The 14,035-nt window shown below is 32.4% G+C and overlaps 1 protein-coding gene across 1 annotated transcript; it reads right to left on the reverse strand.

The window, feature by feature from the left end:
• Positions 1–3,684: 3,684 nt before the first annotated feature.
• LOC127714018 (BTB/POZ domain-containing protein 6-like) lies at positions 3,685–8,585 on the reverse strand. The gene is made up of 4 exons (XM_052219966.1): positions 8,344–8,585; positions 4,753–5,288; positions 4,502–4,593; positions 3,685–3,735 (listed from the first exon to the last, which is right to left on the reverse strand). Exons 1-4 carry the CDS (start codon positions 8,583–8,585, stop codon positions 3,685–3,687), a joined length of 921 nt encoding a protein of 306 aa, XP_052075926.1.
• Between the last annotated feature and the right edge of the window lie 5,450 nt (positions 8,586–14,035).

The following is a 14,035-nucleotide window of genomic DNA, read 5'->3' on the forward strand; positions in this document are numbered from 1 at the left end:
CGATAAGGGGTTCAAGCAACTGAATGCATCTGATAAATAATAGCTTGATTATTGTTTCAATATAAGTATGAATAGATATTTGCATATCACTTTCAAAATTAATCAAGGTAAAATTGTTCATAATACATCCATTTAAATACTTCTATATATACATGCATATGATAAGAAATAAACTCATCATAAATTACCAGGATTTAAATTTTGTATTTACGCCAGACGCGCGTTTCGTCTACAAAAGACTCATCAGTGACACTCTAATCCAAAAAAGTACAAGTAACGTACTTTAAAATCGTGTTGTGTTCATACTTGCCAAAAATATGGCGGTAGTGGTGGTATAACGTTAACAGAACATAACTTCATGGAGAGTCATCTAGCAGACCATCATAGCATTATCAATTCGTCCAATCCCGCAAAATCAATAGATATCGTTTAGTTAAGACTTTCAGTAAGCTTTTTCCAAGAAATAGTAAGTTTTTTTGACTTGTTTATTGACACCTATTTCATAACGTAATCTTTAGCTGTGCAATGGAGACTATGGAAATGCAACCCGGCCGGAAATTATACCACAACTTTACATGGTATAATTTTCACAATCATATCATTGTTTTGTTGTATCTGGACTTCGAAGAGTCTGAATTTGTTGACATATGAACAAGAGAGTCAGCTTGGGACTACTTAACTAACGTGTCCGCTTTGCACCAGGCGATACAAATGAATACCAAGAGTAGGAATCGAACCACCGTATGCTGACTCCGTTTTCCTATATTTAAAAGTGAACCCAAATTCGATCCACAAAAAAACCCAAGTAACGAAAAACAAAATTATAGATGTGTTCAGTTTTTGTATGAATATTATGCTGGAAAATATAAGTTAATTTTACGAAATACCACAAAACTATTTAAAGTAGACGAAATATCTGTAACTTATTTTTATATTGTGTAAAAACATTGAACACTAAGGATTTATTATGGAGTGTAAAATTTCTTTGAATGTATTGGACAAATGACTGGCTTTTGATAGTTTTTTACATGCCATTGACAATCATAACTTTTTGACTCCCTAAACTGCACTTTAGGTTCATTTGGATATAAGTGAAATTTGAATTCATTTCGTTTTCTTCCATTTTCCTATGACAATACCTATATCTTTATTTTCTCACAGCAAAATCAAATCATCGGTACAGAGGTGCAATCAATTATAAAATACAATATACAATATACGACATGTTTATACCAAACAGCTAATGTTAAAAAGGCACATGTAGTTTTGGCCCACATTTGTTTGTATGCTTGTTTGAATTTCAAAGCATTGTGTGTTGTTTGTTTGTGATTTATGTTAACACAGTTTTGGCTACTGGATCAAAATAATGGTCATCTTATTCAACAATGTACATGTATGTTTGTGTTGCTCACGAAAGGTTGCGAAAATAACGGAACTATAAACAATTGTAAAAAAAATCTGGATGTTTAGCTAGCTATAAAAACAGGTTTAATTAACGTACTTTTTTCTTCAGAAGATGCATGTACGATGTCAAGGATAAGTTTTTTCCATTCTCTCCATTGGTTAATATTGTCGAGTGTTTAAGTTTGTTCCTATTTTATGGACTCTCACTTTTTTTATTTTCCTTGAAGTTCAACATTTTTGTTGAAACTTTAAACAGAGTATAATTAAACATGCATTGAATTATAAGCCATGAAGACAAACACACAAATCCACTTTTTAATATATGTTCAGAGTTTCAAACATTTTAAATGCAGCATACATACTTCTAGTTTTTTTAATCAATTAAAATATATGTAATATGCCGATAAAATGTATAAACTATTAAATTGTTAACCAAACAATTGCCGTTGCTTATTGTTAATAAATGAACTAAATACATCGTCTTGAAAATACATGTGGTATTTGTGTGTGTGTGTCATTTGTAGCTTGATACATGATTTAATGTAACCAAACAGCTTGAATTTGGCTGTTTATTTTAGGTATTTTTGTCATATAGCTCTGCAACGGTTTCGGTAGTTATACATCCTCGAATTTCAAATGTTTGGCTTTGAGCGTTCCTGATGAAGGTAAATCCAGAAAAGCGCTTCGGACGCATGAAATTATTAAACGTGTTGTTTTCAATTTTTTACAAATATTATGCACAGATAAAAATGTAATGATCGTTATTGTGGATAAACATTACAAATTTAAAAAACAAAATCTAAATTGTTTTATATGTGGTCTGGTTGACAATTAAACTACCAGTATCAAATTGTAAATCATGGAAATGGACCAACTGAACTTAACAGCGAAAAATCAGACGGACTATGGTTCTTATAATTATTTCTTGGTTAAACGACAGGAAAAAACAAACAAGTTTAACTATCAGTATTCGGTAAATTAAAAGTTGGTGAGTAATCCTGGTAATTGATAGAAAATGCTTGATGCGGTTAAACGTGCTCATACTAAGTTTGAATTTAAGTTGGCGTTCCTCGTCCGTCGTCGTTAACTTTTACAAAAATCTTCTCCTCTGAAACTACTGGGCCAAATTTAACCAAACTTGACCACAATCATCATTGGGGTATTTCGTTTGAAAAAATATGTCTGATGACCCGACCAACTAACCAAGATGACCGCAATGGCAACAAATAGAACATAGGGGTAAAATGTAGATTTTGGCTTATATCTCTGAAACCAAAGCATTTAGAGCAAATCTGACTAGGGTAAAATTGTTCATCAGGTCAAGATTTATCTGCCCTGAAATTTTCAGACAAATTGGACAACAGGTTGTTGGGTTGCTGCCCCTGAATTGGTAATTTTAAGGAAGTTTTGCAGTTTGTGGTTATTATCTTGAATATTATCATAAATAGTATTCAACCTGTAAACAGCAATAATGTTCAGCAAAGTAAGATCTACAAATAAGTTAACACGACCAAAGTGGTTAATTGACCCCTTGAGGAGTTATTGTCCTTTATAGTAAAGTTTTATCATTTTTTTGGTAAATCTTTGTAATCTTTTACACAAGTCTTCTCCTCTGAAACTACTGAAACCAATTTAACCAAACTTGGCTATTATATATAGGACATCATTAGGGTATTTAATCTAAAAAAATGTGTCCGATGACCCCGCTTGTCAACCAACATAGCAAACATGGCTAAAAATAGAACATAGGGATACAATGCAGTTTTTGGCTTATATTTCTGAAAGTAATTAAAAGCAAAATAAGATCTACAAATAAGTCCACATGACCAAAATGGTCAATTGACCCCTTAAGGAGTAATTGTCCTTTATAGTAAATTTTTAACAAATTTTTCGTAAATTTTTGTAATCTTACAAAAAATCTTCTCCTCTGAAACTACTTAGACAAATTTAACCAAACTTGGTCATTATTAGGGTATCTAGTTAAAAAATGTGTCCGATGACCCTGTCTGCCAACCAATATGGAAAACATGGATAAAAATATAACATAGGGGAAAATGCAGTTTATGACTTATATCTCTGAAACTAAAGCAAAAGTATTACGGTTGCATTATTTCATGCATCAATTGTAAATAAAAATATCAGGTGAGCGATACAGGCGAGCGATGCAGGCTTCTTGGAGCCTCTAGTAAGAAAAATATGATTAAATTTGTTTACATTGCCATAATCATTATAATGTTAAAAACATAATCGTATTTAAAAAAACTTGATCATCAGAGACAATTAGCCGTTATTTTGTAAGCCAGACACCAGTTGTGTCTTCAAAAGACTCATCTATAATGTTGAACAAAAAATGTAAGATGGACAATTGAAGTACAAAATTGGAAAGCATTGATGACCCAAAATTTCAAAAGGTTTTGCCAACTTAAGGTAGTTTAGTTCTAAAGACAAAATCATCAAAGTCACATAACTCACACACAAAAACAAAATTCAAATCAAAATAATATCATAGTATAATATATGTTAATATAGTATGGTCAAGAAAATATGATGACAAGTAATCCTTGAATCTATGAAGCTTTTAGTCAATTAGTGTGTTTCGAATGGACAGAACAACACGAACTGATTTAAATAAACTAATTCCTATTTTCCCTGTAAGTAAGAAATTGTGCAATTCTTATGATGAAAGAAAAGAAATAACAGGTCTTTTGCATTTGGCTAGTGCTGAATTCCATTAGAAGTTCTCCAAATCTCACTAAAGTATAGATGAATGGAAATCACAAAACCATCTCAGGCACAGTGTCCATGCTTCTTTTTGATGAAATACCAATTGTGTACTTGTTTTGTTTCAAAAAGTGAAAGTTAGTCCCGGTATTTGTCCACATATTTCACTTTTTTTAAAATATGATTTAAGAGATGGTGGTAAAAATGTCACTGTTTCTGCTGTGAATCCACAAGTTGAGTATACTAGCTGTTTATAACTTTTTCTTTTTCCAACGAATGTGCTGGGTCCTTTCGTGTTTACTTTAACTGTATATCGTTTCATTTTATATATATCTACTGTTTGGTTTAAATTGATTTCATAAATTTGTTTGCTTGCCTCAGACTTCAGCTCTCTTTTTGTGGTACTGAGTAGAGAATCTCCAAGTAAAATACTGATTGTTACATCGTTAGATCCTGAATATGTCGTTGCTCCAAATAAGAGAACAGCGCATAGCTTACCATTAAAAGATGTTTGAAAATCAACACAGTCATATTTAGAAGTACGTTTCCAGATAGTAACTTTATTATTATTACAAACACATCTTCGAAAACGCACCCTATAGTTTCTCTTTTCTGAAATAAAAATACTGTTCCGATTATTGGTAAAGGAATGAAAAACATTGATTGTCTCAGCTGATGTCAGTAAGCCGCTGTTCGAAACATTATCAGTAAAATAATCTTGTTCCATTGTGGGGAATCTGATCAGATATAACAAATCACCAAGACATACCCTGACGTTGTAATATGTCGTTGGTAATTGTTGTTTGGTACATCTAAATTTTGCCCATCTAACCATTTGCTCATAAACATGTTCTTCCTTGCATCTCAATGTATCAGATTTGATAATATGTTTCACATATTCTCTTGGTAATTTCACAAAAGAAATTGAATATAAGCAGTTGTGTCCATTTCTCAAAATATAATCTAATGCATAAGACTTCAATTCTTCCATATTCATGCCAAAAGCTATTTTAAGAACAGTGAACACATAATCTGTGTTCAAATATTTCTTTAAAAAGCAAACACATTTATCCTTCAGCACCTGGATGAAGTACTTATCTCCAGCAAGCAACAAACTCTCCACATTATCAAAATTTATCTCCACATCATCTGTGTAAATAAATCTGTAAAACATAGAGAAAGAATAATACTCGTTACATACTTATACATTTGTACTCTCTCTCTCTCTCTCTCTCTCTCTCTCTCTCTCTCGTTTAATATAGTTAAATTTTAAATTGCCGAGCTTTTTAAATATTTAAGATATAACTGTTGAGAGTGGAGAAATGTCGTAATACACGAATATACAAGATATTCCATTTCAAAGATTTGCAGAAAGTTGTGTTCTTTATATGTGCCGTCATCAGGTATGGTCGTCTTTTTTCATGTGTTTACAATAGGAACTTCAGAGGAAATCAAAAACACGATGGGTGTCACATGTGGAGCAAAATCTGCTTACCCTTCCGGAACACCTAAGATGACACCAGTTTTTGTCGTGTTCCTCCGTCTTTTGTTTTCTATGTTTTTTCATGTTTTGTGTACCCTTGTTTGTCTATTGGTCTTTTTTTTTCTTTTTTAGCAGTGGCATTGTCAGTTTATTTTCGACTTTTGAATGTTTCTCTGATATATTTTGCATCGCTTTGACGCCATAATCGAATTTTAACCAATCATTTGCCGAGTGCAAACTTTTCTCTAGAGACGAAAAATGTGAAAATGAAATGAGAATTAATTAACTCCTACTTTAAACTTATCAAAATCTGGCATTTTAACGTGAGGTATAATAATTACAATAGGTCTATGTTATGTAAGCAGTTCAGCTACGTGTATCCTTTTTCCCTTTAACTATTTTTTTTTCAAATTATCTCATGGATAGTTTTTGAAAGTCTAAGTAAGATAAGGGATCACTAGTCTACTGGTGATTTTAGACGTTATTGGGTTGCGTTTTGCAATTTGCAATATTTTAACCCTTGCTATCTTTTAATGATAATTAAGATGATTCCAACAGGTGCTTGTTTTACATTTTTCAATTTATTAAATGTTAATCCAATACAGCTCTAAAAATGAAATCAATTCCGTGAATGAGGTCAATGTTGTTTTTATTTGTTGGTTTACATATTTTTTATGTGAAAAAAGGGGGGTCGGTTGGTAAGGGGAAAAAAAGACTAACAAGACATATAACTATAGATTGAATAATGTAACTGTGTACTGGAGCTAAAGTTATTACAATGTTTGTGTTCTCCATTTTTGTCTTCATTTTTAAAATATTAGTGTCAATCATTTAATTTCGGTTGTTGCCTTTTTAAATTTTTTTGATTCGAGAGTCACTGATGAGTCTTTTGTAGACGAAACGCGCGTCTGGCGTAAATACAAAGTTTAATCCTGGTATCTATGATGAGTTTATTTAAAACATGCAATGCCTTTGATAGTTATATAAGTTCGCAAAAAAGGGGGTGCATTAAAGGGGCACTAGCTACAATACATATACAAAAATCAAATTTATTTTTTTAATTCTATCATTAATGAAAGTAAAATAGTGAAACAATGATCCACTTTAAGCATCCAGTATAATGGTTCAATTTTTTCAAAATAAGCTAAGAAACATTGATGATGAATTATTCACTCATTGAATCCGTATTCATGTGACCTTCAATTCAACCCGATAGTTAAAGATATATTACACATTAATTATGCGTGTTCAGTTATTAAATTTATTTGTTGATGTAGTTCATAAGTGTTTCTCGTTTTTTTTTATATAGATTAGAGCGTTGCTTTCCCCGTTTGAATGTTTTTACACTAGTCATTTTTTGGGGCCCTTTATAGCTTGCTGCTCGGTGTTAGCCAAGGCTCCGTGTTGAAGACCGTAGCTGGACCTATAATGGTTTACTTTTATAAATTGTGACTTCGATGGAGAGTTGTCTCATTTGCACTTATACCACGTCTTCCCATATCTATATCGTGTACAGGTTATTACTTGTACAAACATTTTATACAAGTAATTACTTGTATGAAGCCATCATACAAGTTATTACTGGTACAACTACAATTGTACAAGTAATTACTAGTACAATTTTTACTGAGTAAAAAAGGCTTTTAAATGAGTTGCAGCAAATATAATTGCATTCAGATTTACCACCATTTAATTAAATATGAAAACTTTTGTTTGATAACATTGTTTGGAAGTGAAGTGTAGAGAGTAGAAAAGTCAAAACTGTCAACAGAATCTTAATGACCATTAAAAGCACGTAACTTATTTAAAACATCCAAAGAATATTTTACACTCCAAAAAAGGTTAATTTCACTATTTTCACATATCTCATTACAATGAGTTAACGATAAGTTCTTTGATACATGAACTAGTTAAATTAAAAAGCACTTAAAGATTAGTTGTATAAGTAAGAAAATGTGGTATGAGGGTAAATGAGACAACTCTTAATCCAAATCTAATGTATAAAAAGTTAAGAATATAGGTCAAAGTTCGGCCTTCAACACTGAGCCTTGAGCACCCTCAACATTTGCTAGAGGCCGAGATGAAACAATATGTAACTGATTTTTTGAGTAGTTAAGGTGACCAATAAAGAGTAGGGACCTTCAAATGTCCAGAAGAGGCCTTTTAAAAGCTTTGATGTGTTTATGATATTTTTTTTACTCTATGACTCTCTGTGAAGCGCACGGTCTTGGTACATGTGTATTCTAAATGATATTCTTAAGAAAGTTTGTGTAGCATTTACGGCATATCACCATCACATTGTTGGCTGCTTTGTCAGCCGGTACAAACACAAACCGCTGAAAGTTCTATTCTAGAAATGTGTGTATCATGTACTCTTTTATTTAATTCTGTACTATTTTCAAAAAATGCAGTTTGTGATCTTTCGTTTGCCATGAGATCAATTATTACGTTGTCTTTAATTTCATCAACAATATTCATATCAATAGAAGAATTTTTAGATATGTTTCCTTATCTCAGTATATTGTCATTTACTGCGACAAAAGGAACATATCTAAAACTTCTTCTTTTGATACGAATACTGTTGATATAAGACCCAGTCAGGCTGCAGTTGTTAATTCAAGACAGTTTAGTAATTTTACGGGACTCTGCAAATAATTCAAGTAATTAATTGCCCTTGTTGTTTCTTGATCGTTGGTAATAGTCTGAATTTTTTTTTGTCAATGAATAAGACTTACTTCAACAGCAACTTAAAAGCATTCGGCTGAGTATCAGGTATGGTCACCTTTCCTTTCTCTGCCCATGAGCCTTCAAACATAGTGTAAAACACACTGCTTGCACTGGCCAACATGTACGTATGAGCACAGATAATTTCAGCATTTTCTCCAACTAAAAAGATTACATCACACATTAACTGTTTTTCCAACATCAATTTCATTCTCTCTTTTAATGATTTTCCAGATTGCCAGTCCATTTCCATCACAAACTACGGAGAGAAAATAAATATATAATTATAACTATAAATCCCAATCAACATCCAATAGATATAAGAAGATGTGGTATGAGTGCCAATGAGACAACTCTCTATCCAACTCACAATTTATAAAAGTAAACCATTATAGGTCAAAGTACGGTCTTCAACACGAAGCTGGTTTAAAATCACCCGTGCTACATGTACATGTAGGTTGTGTAAATTGCAGTATATTCTTTTTTGACCGGACCCGAATTGGTGCTCACAGTTTCCTCTTACAAAGTCTATCCAAAATAATTTGCAAAGAATACCGCTCAAGCCGGTGCTAATGGCCGTCTTAAACTTGGAGTGAGGGGAGTTATTTTTTTGCTCTGTGTTGAAGGCCTCACTGTGCCTTTGAGATGAAGAACAGCAATTAAAAAGCTGTTCCTTTGCTTTTTGTGTGTTTTTTGTTGTGCATGTATTGATTAATTGTGTCATAAATGGGTGCACCATATCCTTTGTTTTTCTAATTATGTCTGGAACAAAATTATTAGGCGTACTAAGCCTGGAATTCTGGCGTAATCCAGGCGTACGTGGTAGTAGATTGGTTCCCTCCGTAAAATATTGAGTATGCCTTTGGAATATACTATCCAGGCGTAATGGAGCAGGAAACGTAAATTTGAGGCACTTACAGGCGTAGAAAAAAGTAGTAAACCTGGCTTAAATTGAAATAAGCAAGGCCTTAATTTTCATACGGGCGTAAAACTGTTGGAAGAGCGTAAATCATAATATCCAATACTTTTGCTTTGTTTGAAGGATCAATTGATTCTTTTTTTAAATTTAGCTCTCTGGTACATGTATTAGCTTACAAGAGTTGGACATATGGTACAAATGACCGCTGGATATATTCAGGGGAAATTTGAAATTTAAATTCTGGAATTAAATTGATGAATGAAAAATGTTAAATGAAAGGAAAGAAGTATACACATGGTAAATAATAATTATGTGTCTGAGTAACTAAAATATTAGGTTTTTATTTTTTAACATTAATTTCAAATTCTGGAAAACCTCAGGCTCAGCCTTAGATAACAACATTTAAATCATTTCTGTCGTGTACAGAACTAATAGATGATAAAGGTCAACATATTTCAGAGCAATCCAAAATTCTGATGGAACAACAATTTTTTTATAAAAATGTGTACTCAAGCAAAAAATTAGATTACAATGATACATCATTTTTTAATCATAACATCAAGCTTACAGAAGAACAAAGTGATCTTTGTGAAGGAAATTTAACTTTTAAAGAATGTGCCGATTCTTTGAAATTTATGACAAATGGTAAAAGTCCTGGTTCTGATCGATGGGTATTCTGTAGATTTTTATATATTTTTTTGGAAAGATATTGGCCCTTTTGTCTTTCGATCTCTTCACTTTGGATATGCGGGGGGAAAATTTTCAGTATCAAAGTATAATCACTTGCATTATTAAAGAGGGAAAAGACAGACGGTATATTAGTAACTGGCGTCCTATTAGTCTTTTGAATACTGATATGAAAATAGCTTCTGCTGTTATAGACTTAAATCTGTTTTACCAGTAATCATTAGTGATACACAAAAAGGTTTCATTATAGACAAGATTTATGGGTGAGAACACACGTCTTTTATATGATTCGATGCACTATCTTGAGGAAAATAATAAGACAGGTCTTTTATTACTTGTCGATTTTGAAAGGGCATTTGATTCCTTGGAATGGTTATTTTTAAAAAATTCCTTGAAAAGCTTTAATTTTGGGCCTTCGATATGTATATGGTTTGAAACTTTATACTCAGGTGCATCAAGTTGTGTTATAAATAATGGACACATGTCTAAGTTTTTTCATTTAGAAAGAGGTTGCAGACAAGGAGATCCTCTTTCTCCCTATTTATTTATAAATGGTGTTGAATTATTATCTTTGAAATTAAAAGGTAATCCTGTCATAACGGGAATTACTATCAATGATAATGAATCACTTTTAAGCATGTAAGCAGATGACACATTCCTTATGTTAGATGGAAGCGAAGTATCGTTGAGGGAAACACTTTCATGTTTGAATCTTTTTATAAAATTTCAGGTTTGAAAATAAATGCTTCAAAGACAAAAGCACTATGGCATGTATGGGTTGGAAGTAAAAAATATTCGGATCTTATTTTATGTCCTGACTTAAAACTTCATTGGTCACATTCAAATTTTAAACTTTTGGGGATTGAATTTTTCATTAGATTTAAGCTGTATCACAGAAATTAATTTTGCTAAGAAAATTAAAGAGGTCTCTGCAATTCTGAAGAGCTGGCAACATCGAAAACTCACATTATTGGGAAAAATTACAGTAATTAAATCACTTGCTCTTTCAAAGTTGGTCCATTTATTGACTGCATTACCAAACCTATCACACTCCAGGTTAACAGAGCTCACTTCATTATTTTATGATATCATATGGAATGGAAAACAAGACAGAATTAAGCGAAACACACACTTATTGGTGATATTTCACAAGGTGGACTTAGTATGGTACACCTCCATTCCTTCAATATCTTTTTGAAAATTAGATGGATAAAAAGACTGCTGCCAAACCATAGCGGTGGCTGGCAGCAGTTGTTACTGGCAGACGTTATGCAGTATGGGGGTGAAAGGGTTTTACATCATCAGAAAGAAAAGCTGATTGAGATTTCTAAAAGATGTAACAATTCTTTCTGGAAGGATGTTTTACTATGCTTTTCCGCTGCAAAACCTATTACTGAGATTTCTGTCAGCGACATTTTATCCTTAGATATTTTGAACTTTTCTTCTATGGATGATTTCCCTTATTACATTCTATGAGAAAAGGGGGGTGTGCAGTCAGTAAGTGACCTTATTAATCATGAAAATATGAATTTTTATAAATTTGAGCAATTTCAAGAAAAAGTACGAACCAACAACTTTATCAAATATTATGGTCTGATTTCAAAAATCCCTAACACCATGAAAGAATGCCTTAAAGAGAACTGTCTAAATAATGATTTGGATAAGTCTAACACTGGTGATACTTTCTTAAAAAAAATCATGTGTAATGTGAAAGCCAAATTTGTATATAAAAACTTAATAGGTGTAGTTATTCAACTACCAACAATCAAATTTTTGAAATGGGAAGAACTGTTAGTTATTGAAACTACAGAATGGTCAGAATATTTCATGATAACAAAAAAGTCTTGTAGAGATGCTTATTTAAGAACCTTGCAATATAAATTTTTGCAAAGAATTATAGCAACTAATACTTTTTTGTACAAAATTAAATTAAAAGATACCAAGTTATGTACTTTTGGTAAACTTGGAGAAGAAACCATTGAACACCTGTTTTTTGAATGCCCAATAACTTTTCAATTGTGGCAGTCTTTTTCAAATATTGTTAAACTTTTTTTTTGTTAACTTGGTTCTCAACAAAGAGAATGACGTGTTTCTTGGTTGCAAACATGAAAGTTTATTATTGAATCTGCTAGTCATAATTACAAAGAATTATATATATAAATGTAAATTAAATGAAACAAAACCAAATATGGTTGAGTTAAAGAATAAAATAAAGAAATACCAATTTCTTGAATATCATATCGCAAAGAAAAATGATAAAGTCCAAGTTTGTGAAAAATTTTGGTCTCCTTTACATGTAATATTTAACTAAGTGTTGTTTTCATATTATCTATGTTTAGTTAAGAGAAAAGAAATAAGTTATAAACTATGAGCAAATTTATGTCTGTCTTTAAAATAATTGTTTTGAAAAGTAAGTCATGATACATATTGTAGCAAAACAGATGGGTGAAAGTATTAGTGTTGTATGTGAGAAAGTCCGAGAGAGAGAGAGAGGAGAGATTAATCAAATACAAATAATTTTATAAGTAACCTAGGATATTATTATTTTTAAAAATTAATTAGTCAGAGATACATGTTATATAATGCATTATTTTTCTGTATTTACCCCTTTATACCATTGTCTGGTGGTAGTGTATGGGGGTATGAAAAATCCTGACTAGTGAAAAACAAATAAAAGATATAAAAAAAAAAAATATTATGCCTTATTTTACGCTGGTTTCCACCTCGATTACGCTTGGTTTCCGCCCTGTTTAATAAGCCTGGACATACATTTACTAAAAACTGCAATGATGACTGTGGATAAAGTATAATTTCTACGCCTGGTTCCCGTGTCATTTACAGGCGTCACAGTTCCTACAGGTATATATATTTTTTTTAAATCTAAATGTTTAAGGGATATAACTCTATCCCAACAAAATTCATCCGTACAAGTTTATAAAGCTAGAGGCTACAAGGAGCCTGTGTCACTCACCTGATATTTTTGTTTACAATTGATGTGATCTGATTAGGGCAGATAGATCTTAACCTGATGAACATTGTTACCCCTGGTCAAATTTACTCTTAATGCTTTAGTTTTAGAGATATATGCAAAAAACTGAATTTACCCCCTAAGTTCTATTTTTAGCCATGGCGGCCATCTTGGTTGGCAATCAGGGTTGTCGGACACATTTTTTAAACTAGATACCCCAAATGATGATTGTGGCCAAGTTTGGTTAAATTTGGCCCAGTAGTTTCAGAAAAGACTTTTGTAAAAGTTAACGGACGACGACGACGACGGGCGCCTAGTGATTAGAAAAGCTCACTTGGCCTTTCAGGCCAGGTGAGCTAAAAATGGGGGTATGTGTCCCGCTGATGCCCAGCTTGATTATAACGTGATAAAGGGACATAACTCAAAAACCATAGAAGTGACGCTACCCAAATATTTCCTTGATCAGATTCTGTGGTATTAATAGGCATTGTGTATAAGTTTCATAACATTTGGTTGAGGCAAACTTAAAAGGTCATTACTCTAGAACGATAAGAGTCACAAAACCAAATTTCAAACTTGATCTGCGTTTTATAGCACATGTAATAAGCATTTTGTATAAGATCATTACATTTAGTTGAGGCAAACTTAAAGAGAACGGAAACGAAAAATTCTGCATGTTTTTCATTTGTAAAGGGGCACGACTCTAGAACGGTAAAAGTGATGCCACCAAAAATCAGACTTGTTTTGTAGCATTGAGCATTATATGCACAACATTTTGTTGAGGTAAACTTAAGTTAGAGAACGGAATCAAATTTTGGGACGTACGGACGGACGGATAGACGTAAGGACGGACAAGGGTAAATATAACGGCCCTCCGCTACAGCGGGGCATCAAAAGTTAAACACACAATTCAAGTTATAGCATTACCCCGATTGTCAGTAAGCATGGGTAGGTTTTAGGCCAAGAAATATATTAGTTGTTTCAAGTTGCCTAAAATTGGCTGTAGATTTTGTAATCCGAGTGAGCTACCATTTGATTTTTAGGGGGACCTAGGATGAAAAATTTTGCCCTGCACATTTTTTTTAGTTAATAACTTTTTATACATAAATTGTAATCCTGCCTTTTTATT

Source organism: Mytilus californianus, unplaced genomic scaffold (genome assembly GCF_021869535.1).
Source record: "Mytilus californianus isolate M0D057914Y unplaced genomic scaffold, xbMytCali1.0.p SCAF_9, whole genome shotgun sequence".
Taxonomy (NCBI): Eukaryota; Metazoa; Mollusca; class Bivalvia; order Mytilida; family Mytilidae; genus Mytilus; species Mytilus californianus.